Genomic DNA, 12,822 nt, shown 5'->3' with positions numbered 1-12,822 from the left:
TTCAGGTGAACTGCAAAAATGTATCCAATCAATGTAAATTAACAAGAATTTTTCAACAAGAAACCACATTGGAATGAATGTGTCATCAACGGTGGGGGAGGACTCCACAAAGCAGGCAGGAGGGAGGAGCAGGGTGAACTTGACAAACTGTATTCACAAAATATTGAGGAAACTAAATCTAGACCAAACAAAGTCCTGGGTACAACAAGAATCCAAAGTAACAAACAAAACCCATGGCAGAAGCAAAACACCAATAGGAACAAAGTCAGCAACAGAAACAATGACCTGACACTGAGTGGCCGGGCCGGGAGTCCTTTAACAGAAAACGTACAAACGTACTACTGACATGATGACCAACAGGTGTGCCGCTGCAAGAGGAGCCCTACAGAGCCGCCTCTTGGTCCCAAACAGATCAACCGTGACAGAATGAGGTCTTTCTGAAACAATGTACGTAAATGACGATTGCGTCTTAAAAAAAAAAAATCTCACCGATATAAGTTTTTAAGGAATCAATATATTGTAGCATAGCTTAGGTTGCGGATCCTTAAGGACCTTTAAAATAACATTACGACTGACCAACCAAAATACAGTCAAACCTCGGTTTTCGAACGTCTCGGTTCTCGACCAATTCGGTTTTCGACCAAAAAGTTCGAGGTTTTTTATGCCTCGGATGACGAACCACTTTCGGTTCTCGAACAAACTGAGCGCACTTGAATGCACTATTGGACTACTCTCGCCTTCCTTACACGAGGAAGTGACGCTTCCATGTGTTGCTTTCCATTGGGAGCAGACGTGTTCAGTAAACATTTTTATTTTAAAAAGAGCGTGGTTTCGGTTTTCGAACAATTTCGGTTTTCGAACAGCCTTCTGGAACGGATTGTGGACGAAAACCGAGGTCTGACTGTACTGTAATTTGAAAGGGGCGTGCCCAGAGTAACGTGACGTCACGGGAAACACGTCAAGTACAACTTTATTGTCAAATCTTCCATCTCAACTTCACAACACACCGCCATCAAAAGAACATAAAATGACAAAATAATACAACACAACACAAGACACAGACAGTCGTGCAATCTTAGCCACTTTTCCTTCATACACTTTGTTGTTTGAACCAGTTATAGATGAAAGAGGAGCGAATCAAAATGTCCTTTTCACCAGTGGCTCAAAGACGACATGCTGAATGATATTTACTGTATACGTGTTCAGATTACATGTCATGCCATTTTAAAAATATTATTATTGCTGTGATTTTACATTTTCATATTTAATTTATGGGGGGGTTTACCTTGGTCGGTTTTTATTAAATTACCGAATCAGAGCTCCACTGAGTCGTGATCTCGGCAGTCAGTCCCTATGGCAACAGTACCCAGCCGCTACAACGACGTCACTTCTGTTTTCCATTGTCCACGCTTGCTGCCGAAGGAAACCTGCCTCCGTTTAATGTAGAAATACGAACAAACAGTTCAAAGTAAGTGATCAAGTCCTGCTCTCTACAATCATTTATCTGAAATGACGTACGACCGTGCCACATTTTTCAAAGACAGGATTAGCGCTGTCCAGCTGCATTTGTTCGAATTAGCTGTTAGCCGGCTAAAACATGCATTCTCGGAATAGGAATTAGTCGCTGCTTTTTTTTTCCGACTGCCGTTGGTGTTCACTGGAGCAGCATTGTCCCACCTAAAGTTTTTTCTTGATAATCATACATATCCAATGCACGCGAAGTGTGCTCAATTTTATTCATTACTCTGCCGGTAGTTTACCAACGACAGTTGCTAATGCTGGCTATGTTGTGGTTAGCTTGCGCAACCTGATTGGTTCACCAATGTGATAGACAAGAATAGTGCACGAATTATTGCCGTAGTAATAATTGTGCAGGTTGTCGTGAATTGTCTTCGTTGGTTCACCGTGCACGGTCATGCGAATGTTAACCAGCGCGGTGCTCAAACGAAAGCTAAAACGTGTAACGTTAGCTGAGCTCTCCTCAGGCTATAATCGAGTGTGCGCATGTAGGATGCACGTCAACATAGATTGATGGCAGTTAATTTGCCAGGCTATAACTAAAATATGCATCTCATGGTTTTAAAGTAATGTTGCTGAAAATGCAAGAATAACTAACACTCAACGTAAGTACATTTGCGTTTCCAACAAAGAAACAATCTACTTCTTTGTTGTCATTTGTAACACTATTTCGTGGCGTTTGGTCTCATACTGTTTATTGTATTACCCTACCATTTTAATGCAGAGTCAATTTTTTCGTCAATCTTTGAATCTATTCTCAAAATATTGAATAGTGACAGCCCTAACCTAGTCATCGCTCAGGATTGAGGACTGTGACATTATTACTGATCCTCCAGAGATGTACTTGATGAAAAGTGTGCCACGGAATAAAAACATGAACTTCACCATCTGTCTTTGGCAGTCATCGTGACATGACAGAGGACATCAAACAATGTGCATTGTGGGATTACGTGGATTCCAGAATCCTTGAAAGCGCACAATTGCAGTGTTCAAAAATGTTCAGTAAAATTTGAAGTGATTCTCCAACTCTCTCTTCAGCACCATATCTGATTTTATACGGGTAAAATGTGTGCAGACGACACAAACATGGTTCAAAACCAGACATACTTGTTGGCATTATTTTGTTGTTTTGAAATAAACAACCCTTGACTTCCCTCTCTGTGAAAGCATTTGAGTTTCCTTCTTTTTCACACACTTTACATGAAAACATATTGTTTTCATCACACCAACCAATGATGCAACTTGGTTTGGAGGAAAAGCAGCTTTACGTTGCAGAATCATACAAGACCTATCACATTCAGTCACATTTGACATGGCAGGTCTATGGGCAACCACCTACTGATCACTGTAACGGGGCCCATGCTCACAAGGGGTACCAGAAGCACAAAACAAGGGTCATGGGAAGAGCAAAATAAATTCCTAATAAGCTCTGCTGCTCATCCCACAGTGCATTTTCCTAAAAAAATACATAGATAAATGTGGCACCGTTTAAAATTGCAATAACTGCGTTTTATTTATGGCAATATATGAAAATGAAGTCCACGAATTTTGAAAGTGGTCAAATGTTAAACAATAGGTTGTTAGGTCCTTACAGTTGCAATTTTAAACCTTATTGGTTATCACTCTTCCATGTTAACCAACAACACATTGAATTTGTGCTTTCTTTTGCAACTGATTACAATTAAAAAACAAAGTAGATTTGCTTGATGCTAATTGGTTATTGATTCAAAGAGACCACAGAATATTTTCTGGGACAGTTAATTTCCTACCACTGCTTTTATTGTAAAGCCATGATTGTAAAAAGTGAAAACCTAACTATATTTTCTGCAACTGTTTCATGTTAGTGGACCGTGGTTTAAAGCGCCGTCAGGTGAAACCGCTGGCTGCTTCTCTTCTCGATGCCTTGGATTATAACAGCTCAGACGACAGTGACTTTGAAGTTGGAGATGCCTCAGGTATGCATTCGTTTTCATGATCGGTTCTATTTCTCGACTTTGAATGCAGTCTTGCACATTGCCGCACAGTCTTATAGTGTAACAGGACATGCGAAGGTTTGCTGTCAAATTCAGTTGACTAGTCACGATAAAGTCAACAATTCATTTCATAATCAACATCATTTAGTTTTGAGTCTCTGTCGTTCTGTTCGTTCATTCACAGGCACGGTAGCGATATTGCGTGTTAGCTGTGATGTAAGTGGAAAAACAGTCGTATGGCTAACTGCCAGCAATGGAGCTTGAAAGTTTGGGAGCATGTACCAAAAAGGATGCGATGCATAGCCTGCAAGGTGGTTCGAAGCAGTACGATAGTGGCGCACAAACATATAAAAAGGATGCACAGTGTGGCTGATTCAGTTTTTTTGCTAGCTCTACGTTAATCTTATATTAAGGCTAACAATGAGGATCACATTAAAAACTGTAAATTCAATTACCGTATTTTGCGCACTATAGGGCGCACCAAAAAGTCTTCCATTTTCTTAAAAAGCTCACCGGGCGCCTTAAAATCCAATGCGCCTTGTGTATGGTCATTACGGTAATACGTCGACCCCAATATGGCTCCTTGCTGGAGACATGCTTGCAATGTTATAACTTGCTGTTGGTTCAGTGAACTGTGTCGCTGCTTTATTAAATACGTTTTTGTTGCAGCTCGGAAAAAAGTGTTGTTGTTTTTAAAACGCACACTTTATTAATGGTTTTCACAGTCTCAACAAATCCAGGTACGTCTTTGTCCGTCTCCGTGCCTTCTCTTCTTCCGTTCGACTCGAGAGGCGTTCATGACCGCCTCGGAAAAACGTAAATGAACTATTCCTTCAAAGAAACTACGAAAATAGAAAATAATGCATCAAAAAAATGCAAAAAAACTTAAAATATAGGCCATTAATTGAAGGTGCGCCTCATAATCCAGTGTGCCTTTTAGTGCGGAAAATAAGGTAACTTTCATTTAAATAATTTTGTAATTTATTCACTGTAATCAAGCGAGGAAATCACAAAATAAATTCTATGACCCCACTACAGAATTTATTTTGTGATATCCTTGTTTGTCAATACAGTACACAACAAAGGAATAAACAAACACTTCTGAGACAGTCCAGTCTCCTCCAATTTAACTCAACTCAACTGTATTTATAGAGCACTTTCAAACAGCCATTGCTGCATACAAAGTGCTGTACATGGAGCAACTATATACAACAATAAAGCAATAATCAGTAACAAAGATGGTAGTAGGCACCAAACCGTAAAACTAAGATCAAATTTACTGACATCTGATCGTTCTGTTGCAGCTACGTGGCTATAGAATTTATTTTGCGATTTTCTGTTTTGATGCATGACTGTATTTTCAATTTTCGTAGTTTCATTGAAGTAATCGTTAATTTGCATTTTTTGGAGGCGGTCATGAACGCCTCTTGAGTCAAACGGAAGAAGAGAAGGCACGGAGACGGACAAAGACGTACCTGTAGCTCCATCTAGTGGATGCATTGGAGATTGCGCCTTATAGTCCAGTGCGTGCAATATATGAAAAAAATTAAAATATAGGCCATTCATTCAAGGTGCGCCTCATAATCCAGTGTGCCTTTTAGTGCGGAAAATCAGGTAACTTTCATTTAAATAATTTTGTAATTTATTCACTGTAATGTTAGAACCACGGATACGGAATAGAAGACTGGATACGTTAGTGCGCTGTCGCAATTCCTTAATTGACGTGCTTAATATGGCCGCCGCATTGGTGGGTGCAACGGTCACATCAAAGGCACTGCATGTTCACCCATTCATCCAGCCATTCTCGACGCCGCGTATCCTGAAGAGGGTCGAAGGGGTTGCTGGAGCCTTTCCCAGCTGACTCCAGGTGAAAGGCGGACTATCGTCTGAAAATGGTCGCCAGTCAATCGCAGGGCACATGTAGAGAGGAGCAACCATACACACTCACGTTCACACGGTCACCGAGTGGGAAGCGATCTCACACTGCCTGCACACAAGTCTGGCAAGTGTACCACTACCCCATGAGCGACACTGCCTGTTTGTTCTAAATAAATCATAACTTGGTCATTTCTCATCTGACTTTCATGAGTTTTTTTTTTTGTTTTATCACATACTGTACTTTGATGTTGCAGAGCATGTCAGTGCAGAACATTTGGGGAAAATAAGCAAAAAAAAAAAAAAAAATTTTTTTTTCAATGAAAGTTACTGTATTGCCAGTTGCCTTGTTGTGATTGCATGGAATTGTTTGTAATGCTATGCAGTACTGTGCAGGCAGTTTTGGTTTTTGTGCCATTCACAAGGTACCGTATTTGCCGCACTATAAGGCGCATCTAAAAGCATTCCATTTTCTCAAAATTTGATGCTCCTGATATACAGTGAACCCTCGCTATAACGCGGTTCACCTTCCGCGGCTTCGCTGTTTCACGGATTTTTTTTAGTGCAGTTTTTTTCATGCTTTTTTTTTTTTTTTAACAGTGAATTGTGTTCTGCATCCTGATTGGCTCAGGGACTGACCAACGGGAACAGTCTCTGCACCTCGTCTCTGTACAGCTTGCCAAATTTACCTTTGCAAATTTTTGGTCTTTGGTTTCATTGTGTCAGTGGCAGATGCTGGTCTGTCAAGGAGGGGAAGCTCAATTTCGGCCTACATCATAAAATGTGTCTGTGAATTCTGCTCTCCGTTCCTTTTCAAAAAAATGAAAACGATGCCTTCACCATAAGATCGGTGATTGGCTCATTTCGCTGTCAATCAAAAAGAGATTCAGCCTCAGACAGATCATACAATCATCATGCAGAAAAGCTGAGCTTCCTGGCCAGCCCATAAACGCCCACTGTCCATAGATTCCCAGAGACGCTGAGTGTCCGATGGGCGGGACAAAACCAACATTTATCCAATGACTCGTCTCGTTTCAATGCATTGGGACAACCTAACCTGAACTCTCGAGACGCCCAGCGTCCGCGCAATCGACGCTCAGCGTCCACACAGTTTAAAGCACAGTGAAGCTGCGGCAATGAATGAGAAGTGAGCCGCGTCGTAACCAGTAATAAGAAGCTGATTCGGAATAAAAGTTGAGCGTGTTGTAGCGCATATTTAGTCAATGACGTGTCCACACAATTGTATGGTCACACATATATTTGAGCACTTACTTTTTGACATTTTAGGGGAAGCTGAAGCAGGGGAGCTCAGACTTCCTTCTCCCTACCCACTTTGTCCAGCTCCTCCTGATGTGAAGGTACACATCGGTAGTGGGAGTTGAATTTCCTCTCATGAGATCATAAAAGAAAAAAGTATTTCTTTTCATTTTAGAGGTATCAGTGTGATTTTGGCAATAGCTGAAGGCAGCATCATCAGTTTCATTACATTACTGCCATGTCAATACTGGTGGATTTGATTATGTGGACTGATATTTCCATTTCAATTTTAAAGGAATTTCACCACTGTCTGCAAATTAAAATACACAAGGAGGTAATAAATACAAAAAAAAAAAAAAAGAGCCTTCTGGCAGGTTAGAGCTATGGTCATATGATCTGTTTTGCGGCAAGCATTTCACACTAGCATCGTATTTTCTGCACTATAAGGTGCTTCGGATTACCTTCAATGAATGGCCTATTTTATAACTGTTTTCATATATCGGGCGCATTGCATTATAAGGCGCATAGAAGCTACAATAGTGGCTGTGGTTGCGCTATGCATCCACTAGATGGCGCTACGCTACAGGAATACATTACCATACAATACATCTTTATTTATACCATGGGTGGTCAACCCGTGGCTCGCGAGCCGCATGCGGCTCTTTGGCTGGTTCAATGCGGCTCCCGGGCTTTCACATGACAAGCGTCAAAAACGCTTCAGCAGTGGCGCTGCCATTCAAACAACGGCGCGAAGGACAGCAGAATTTATGATGTCAGCCTATCATCGATCCCGTTACTTGATTGACATAGAGGGCAACCAGTCAGATGACAACTGAATCATCGCTCATGCGCAAACAACGGCGCTAAGCGCTAAGCTAGTCAGCAAATTACCTCAGATTTTAAAGCAGGGGTACCCAATACCTCGATCGCGATCGACCAGGAGCCAGTGGACTGGTCCCAAGTCGACCGCGAGGGTCGGGAGGAGGAATTTCTGTCATTATCATTTGGTGTGTGACATTTACAATAAATCTGTCTGAGCAGAGGTCTCCGTGTCTGCGTGTGTGTGCGCAAGGAAGGGATGCGGTGATGTTTGTGTGCCCATGTGTATGATGTGGCTCTTTGCAGTAACACAGTAAAAAAATTGGCTCTTAGTCACTGACTGGTTGGCCACCCCTTCTCTACAGTCTTGAGAGAAGTGAGCTGAGACCATGTTTAGAGTGGTCTGGATGATTGTTCGGACAGCTAAATCAACCGAGTTTTAAAACACTGCAGAATCCAAACTTCGAAGTTTGGATGTCTAATTTTCCATTTGTCTTGTGTTCTAATAGGATCGGATGGAACCGGCAACGGCAGTGATGAGGAAGGTTCGAAACCAAGTGCTGCAGGTTCCGAAAGTGAATCAGACAATGTAGGGTCTATAGATAACGGTACGGATGAAGAAGAGCCCAAAGATCTGACCACTGAGGACAACCTGGCTGAAGATGAAGAGAAGTCAAAACAGCAAAGCTCTTCAGATGCCTCAGCGAAAGACACCCCCGCTGTCAGCCCACCCAAAAGCAGACGAAAGAGCAAGAAGGTTTTGGAGCTTGAGTCCAGCGCAGAGGGTGGTAGTGCCTCGACCTTGACGTCTGGGCCCGGAAGCGATAATACTGATGAAACTGAGCCCAAAAAATGGAACTTTCGCCGGAACCGTCCACAGCTTGACTTTACAACCATGGAGGAGCTGAATGAAATGGATGACTACGACAGCGAGGACGACAATGACTGGAGACCCGCAGCGGGGAAGAAGAAAAGCAAGGCTGCCACCCAGAAAGGAGGCGGCACAGAGGATGGTGACGGCGCCACCGCAGATGATAATGACGGTGATGACGACGACGATGATGACGACGACGACAAGGACGATAATGACGACGACGACGACGATGACGACGAGGATGCAGATGATGACGGCGAGGATGAGGACGATAAGGAAGATGATGACGAAAACAACAGTAGCAGTGAGAGTGACAAGGAGGCGAAGAAACCCAAGAAAAAGGCTAAGAGTACCAATGCGTTTGACGAAGAATTAACAAATGACAGCATGTCCCAGGGAAAAGGAAATGAGGTAAGGATATCTTGTTTAACCTGTGCCTTTGGACTGCTTTATGGAGGTGTTTGTACTTTTTAACATGCCATTTTTGGAGCGTATGTTCAGTGGATGTTGGATTTTTCAGTTGAAAATATGATTAGAAGGGTTCAGCAGCGCCACAGTTGACCTGTTTTTTTTTTTTTTTTTTTTTTTTAATGTGATTCAGCAGGATGCCTTGTTAGATCGGTCCCAAACCTGGAGCGCTCAGCAAATCCTCATCTGCTCAGTTTGCCTGGGAGACAACAGCGAAGATGCAGATGAGATCATTCAATGTGACAATTGTGGTGTTACTGTGCACGAAGGTAAGATTCTCTTCATTCTACTTTATTTCGATGAATTGATTGTTAAAATATGAAATAGCTGAAGGTGCTCTTCACATCGGTTGGCGGACTCCCTGGTGATTGTCTTTTGGGACTTTCACAAAGTGGTTCTGAGCCAGGAGCTACCGAAGTATTTTTATTAAATTCTTGAGGCGTTCCAGACCAATGCTCAATAGTAGGGAGCCGTCTGCTGTTTTTTTTCATCATTTAATTTTTGTCATATGGTGTTTGTTGTCCCCCGTGTAGACCCGTTGTGGACTGTTCTCAGCGTTTTGGCTCTGACATTCGTCAAAGTAGAATAATCTGTGCTTGATGGTTGCGCCTTCTCAGCAGCATGAGTCGACCAGCACTAATTTTGATGGGGGAAATGTCGGCGCTATTTGAAAGACAACAATAGCAACAGTGGTCTTCATGTTAGCAATATTCTTATTCCCGCCACAGTGGAGGGAATTTGGCCAACAAGATTGGGCTTGATAATGCTGAACAAAAATGGACAGTTTCATGTAATCTATAATTTGTGTCTATTATAAGCCACCACTGTATGCATCAATGTCAATAATATACTTCCCATTGCTTTATATTGGTGATAGACCGATTATTGGCCAGACCATTTATCGGGGACGATATTTGGCATTTTGGTGATTATCTGCATTTGCCTTTTTTAATTACCGTATTTTCCGCTCTATACGGCGCACCAACTGCAGTGGTTGTGAAGGCTCTATATAAATAAAGCTGGATTGTGTTGTATTCCCTTTAGCATAGCTCCTTCTAGTGGATGTATAACATACATAACTCAACTGTAGCCAGGGCTCTATATGAATAAAGCTGTATTGTATTGTATAGCATTTAGCCTAGCCCCATCTAGTGGATGCATAATGCAACTGCAGCCACTATTGTAGCTTCTATGTGCCTTATAGTGTGCCCAATATATGAAACAGTTTTAAAATAGGCCATTCATTGAAGGTGCGCCTTATACTCCGAAAGTGCCTTATAGTGTGAAAAATACGGTAATGTGACAGGTGACAAGCAATCAATTATAAACAGGGTAATTTTGGATCTGATGGCCGCTGCAAGCCTCTTTGTCTGCTGTGACTATTCTCCAGGACTGGCCGGCCCACAGTACCATCTGGTTGGTTGCTTGCTCATGCAGTAGGTCACAGCCAAGACATGTTGTGACCTTCAAGTGATCCATCCATCCATATAGATCTAGTATTCATTAATTCATCGGTAGGGTGGAGCTTAGCTGTCTTTGGGCAAAAGGCGCGATACATGCCTGACGGATCCCCCTGCCATTTGCAACCGTTTAAGTCAGTCTCACACACACACATACACACACACACACACACACACACACACACACACACACACACACACACACACACACACGCAAAACTAAATAAAAAGAAAGAAGTAAAAATTATTGTGACAGACCCTTAAAATTTAGAAAGGAGTTCAGGCCATATTGAGACATTGCAAATGTTCTCTATCAGAAATGGCCATGCATGCACCAAAAAAAGTGTCAAGCTGAATAAATTACTATGCTGCAATTCTTGCTTTTGATGGGCACTCGGACTCTAGGAAAGCACCCAGTGGGCATGTAGAAAACTAAGTTTTTGATTTGTGAGAGTTTCTCATTGCTCCAAATGCCTCAAGGATAGTAGACTGAATTAGAAGTTAGCGTTATCTCCTCAACAGAGGCAGACTGCCCTCATTTGTAATGACGGACCACTCTCGCATCTGTAATCGCTACCATAGCAACCGCATCACCATAGCAATGGGATCACTGACCCCAGGAAATTTGGAGAAGGATTTTCGAAGGATTTTGCTTTTGTTTCTCTTGCTTCTGTTAGACTTAATTTCTTTACTCAAACAATTGGTATTGCTGCAGGGTTACATGAGATTGGCAGGTTTAAATTACCAGAAGGATCCGGACGCACGGCGATGGACTCTAATGTTTGGACATGCCAAGGTTCCTCCTAACACAAATAATTTGGTCAACAGCTGAACACTGTTGGCGTCCTAAAACGTTGATAACAAAAGTAATTAGTAAAATGAAATCAATTAGCTATCATTTGCTTATGAAAAAGAGAAACACTAATTGTACAGTGTTGCGCTTTTAAAAAGATTCCGTTACGTTTGAATTGCTGTCACATAAAAGATTTTCTGTACTTTCAGGGTGTTATGGCGTTGATGGGGAGAGTGACTCCATAATGAGCTCAGCATCAGAGAACTCAACAGAACCTTGGTTTTGTGACGCCTGTAAGAATGGAGTGATGCCAAGCTGCGAGCTTTGCCCCAACCAGGATGGTATCTTCAAAGAGACAGATGCCGGGAGGTAGGGTACGCTGGCAGGAAGACCCATTGGAGATACGCCATTTCGGGGCCGCAAATGAAATGTATGCAAAATCAAATACAAATGGTATCGTCTGGCATAGGTTATTTGAATTGTACTTATGTTCAGCTCCAGAAGAGAAAATGGACTTAGGGATGAGGCTGGTAGAGGAATGAGAGGAGGAAGAGGATAGAGTGAAATAAAGGGAATAAGAGAAAAGAGTGTGTTTTGTGAAGCGTGGAGACTTCAGCCACGTTATCGCTGATAGTGCTCCTTAGCCAGGCTGCAGCCAAATTTACTACTTCAGTAGAGCATGAAAAACACAGCAAATTAAACTGTGAAGCGGTTGCTTGCTCGAGATGGATATCTCTATATTGGACTTTGGATTCTCTTCCCTTCAATCTGCATTTGAAATTGTGTGACACCAAACTCAAGTCTGGGACAACCAAAATCTTTGATTGAATATTTCATGTCTTAAAATGTAAGGATGTCACGATTCCATTGTTATTTAGAAGTGTTTGTCTAATTTGTACCGTATTTTCTGCGCGATAAGGTGCTTCGGATTTTAAGACGCACCTTCAATGCATGGCCTTTTTTTTAAACTGTTTTCGTGTATAGTGCGCACTGCATTCATTACAAGCCACATAGAATAAAAGCTGCAATAGTGGCTGCGGTTGCGTTATGCATCCACTAGATAGAGCTACGCTATAGGGAATACAATACAATACAGCTTTATTTATTTAGAGCCTTCACAACTGCTGCAGCTGTAACAAAAGCGAAATGCAAACTGGTCACAAACACGGACATGAAACAACGGACAAATACAAATGGCATCTCTTTATATTAGGCGCATTGGATTCAAGGGCGCACTGTCAGCTTTTGAGAAAATTGAATGCTTTTAGGTGCGCCTTGTCGTGTGGAAAATACGCTATTTATCATGACTCAGTGCGGCTGCGTCGTCGTTTGCTTAGTGGTCAATACTGATCATCTCCCAAAAAAAGAGACCTTGTCCTGGGACAAGTGGATGTTTTTTTTTTCTTTTTTTTTTCTTCACACATGCTCTGCGCAACGCTTTTTGCAAGGCATTAGTCACGCACTGTCGCTGCAGATGCACAAATTGCTGTCTGAAAGCTGTTTGTGTTACTGTAACTCATAAAGTGCCACCACTAAAAATACCGAAATGTTCCATTGTGTCGTATGAAAGTCAGCCATTGCTGTTACATTTGACAAATCCCCAGGATTACTATGTGGCTTTGTAAACGTGAAAAAGTCTAAAACAGGGGTGTCAAAGTCAAATGGACGGAGGGCCAGATAAAAATTTTTGCTGCAAGCCGAGGGCCGGACTGATCGAATGTTCATTGAAAATTTTAAAAATAACCACATATTGTTTATTGAACCAAATTTAATTGACTGAAAACC

General features: G+C 42.0%; 1 protein-coding gene across 4 annotated transcripts in view; it reads left to right on the top strand.

Annotated features, from left to right (window-relative positions):
- The first annotated feature begins 1,359 nt into the window (after positions 1-1,359).
- The window catches only part of phf14 (PHD finger protein 14), a 77,955-nt gene continuing 66,492 nt past the window's right edge, over positions 1,360-12,822 (top strand). For 2 of the 4 annotated variants that reach the window (XM_019857291.1, XM_019857294.1), the window contains exons 1-5: positions 1,361-1,468; positions 3,363-3,473; positions 7,952-8,727; positions 8,918-9,053; positions 11,247-11,406. In XM_019857291.1, the coding sequence (XP_019712850.1) occupies position 1,468; positions 3,363-3,473; positions 7,952-8,727; positions 8,918-9,053; positions 11,247-11,406 (1,184 nt within the window). In that variant the 5' untranslated portion in view covers positions 1,361-1,467. Of the gene's footprint in view, positions 1,469-3,362; positions 3,474-7,951; positions 8,728-8,917; positions 9,054-11,246; positions 11,407-12,822 lie in introns of all 4 variants that reach the window. The other 2 variants (XM_019857292.1, XM_019857293.1) reach the window with 2 other exon arrangements.

The sequence above is a fragment of the Hippocampus comes genome, unplaced genomic scaffold, assembly GCF_001891065.2.
Source record: "Hippocampus comes isolate QL1 unplaced genomic scaffold, H_comes_QL1_v1.1 scaffold73, whole genome shotgun sequence".
NCBI lineage: Eukaryota > Metazoa > Chordata > Actinopteri > Syngnathiformes > Syngnathidae > Hippocampus > Hippocampus comes.
This window is presented reverse-complemented; position numbering and strand designations above follow the sequence as displayed.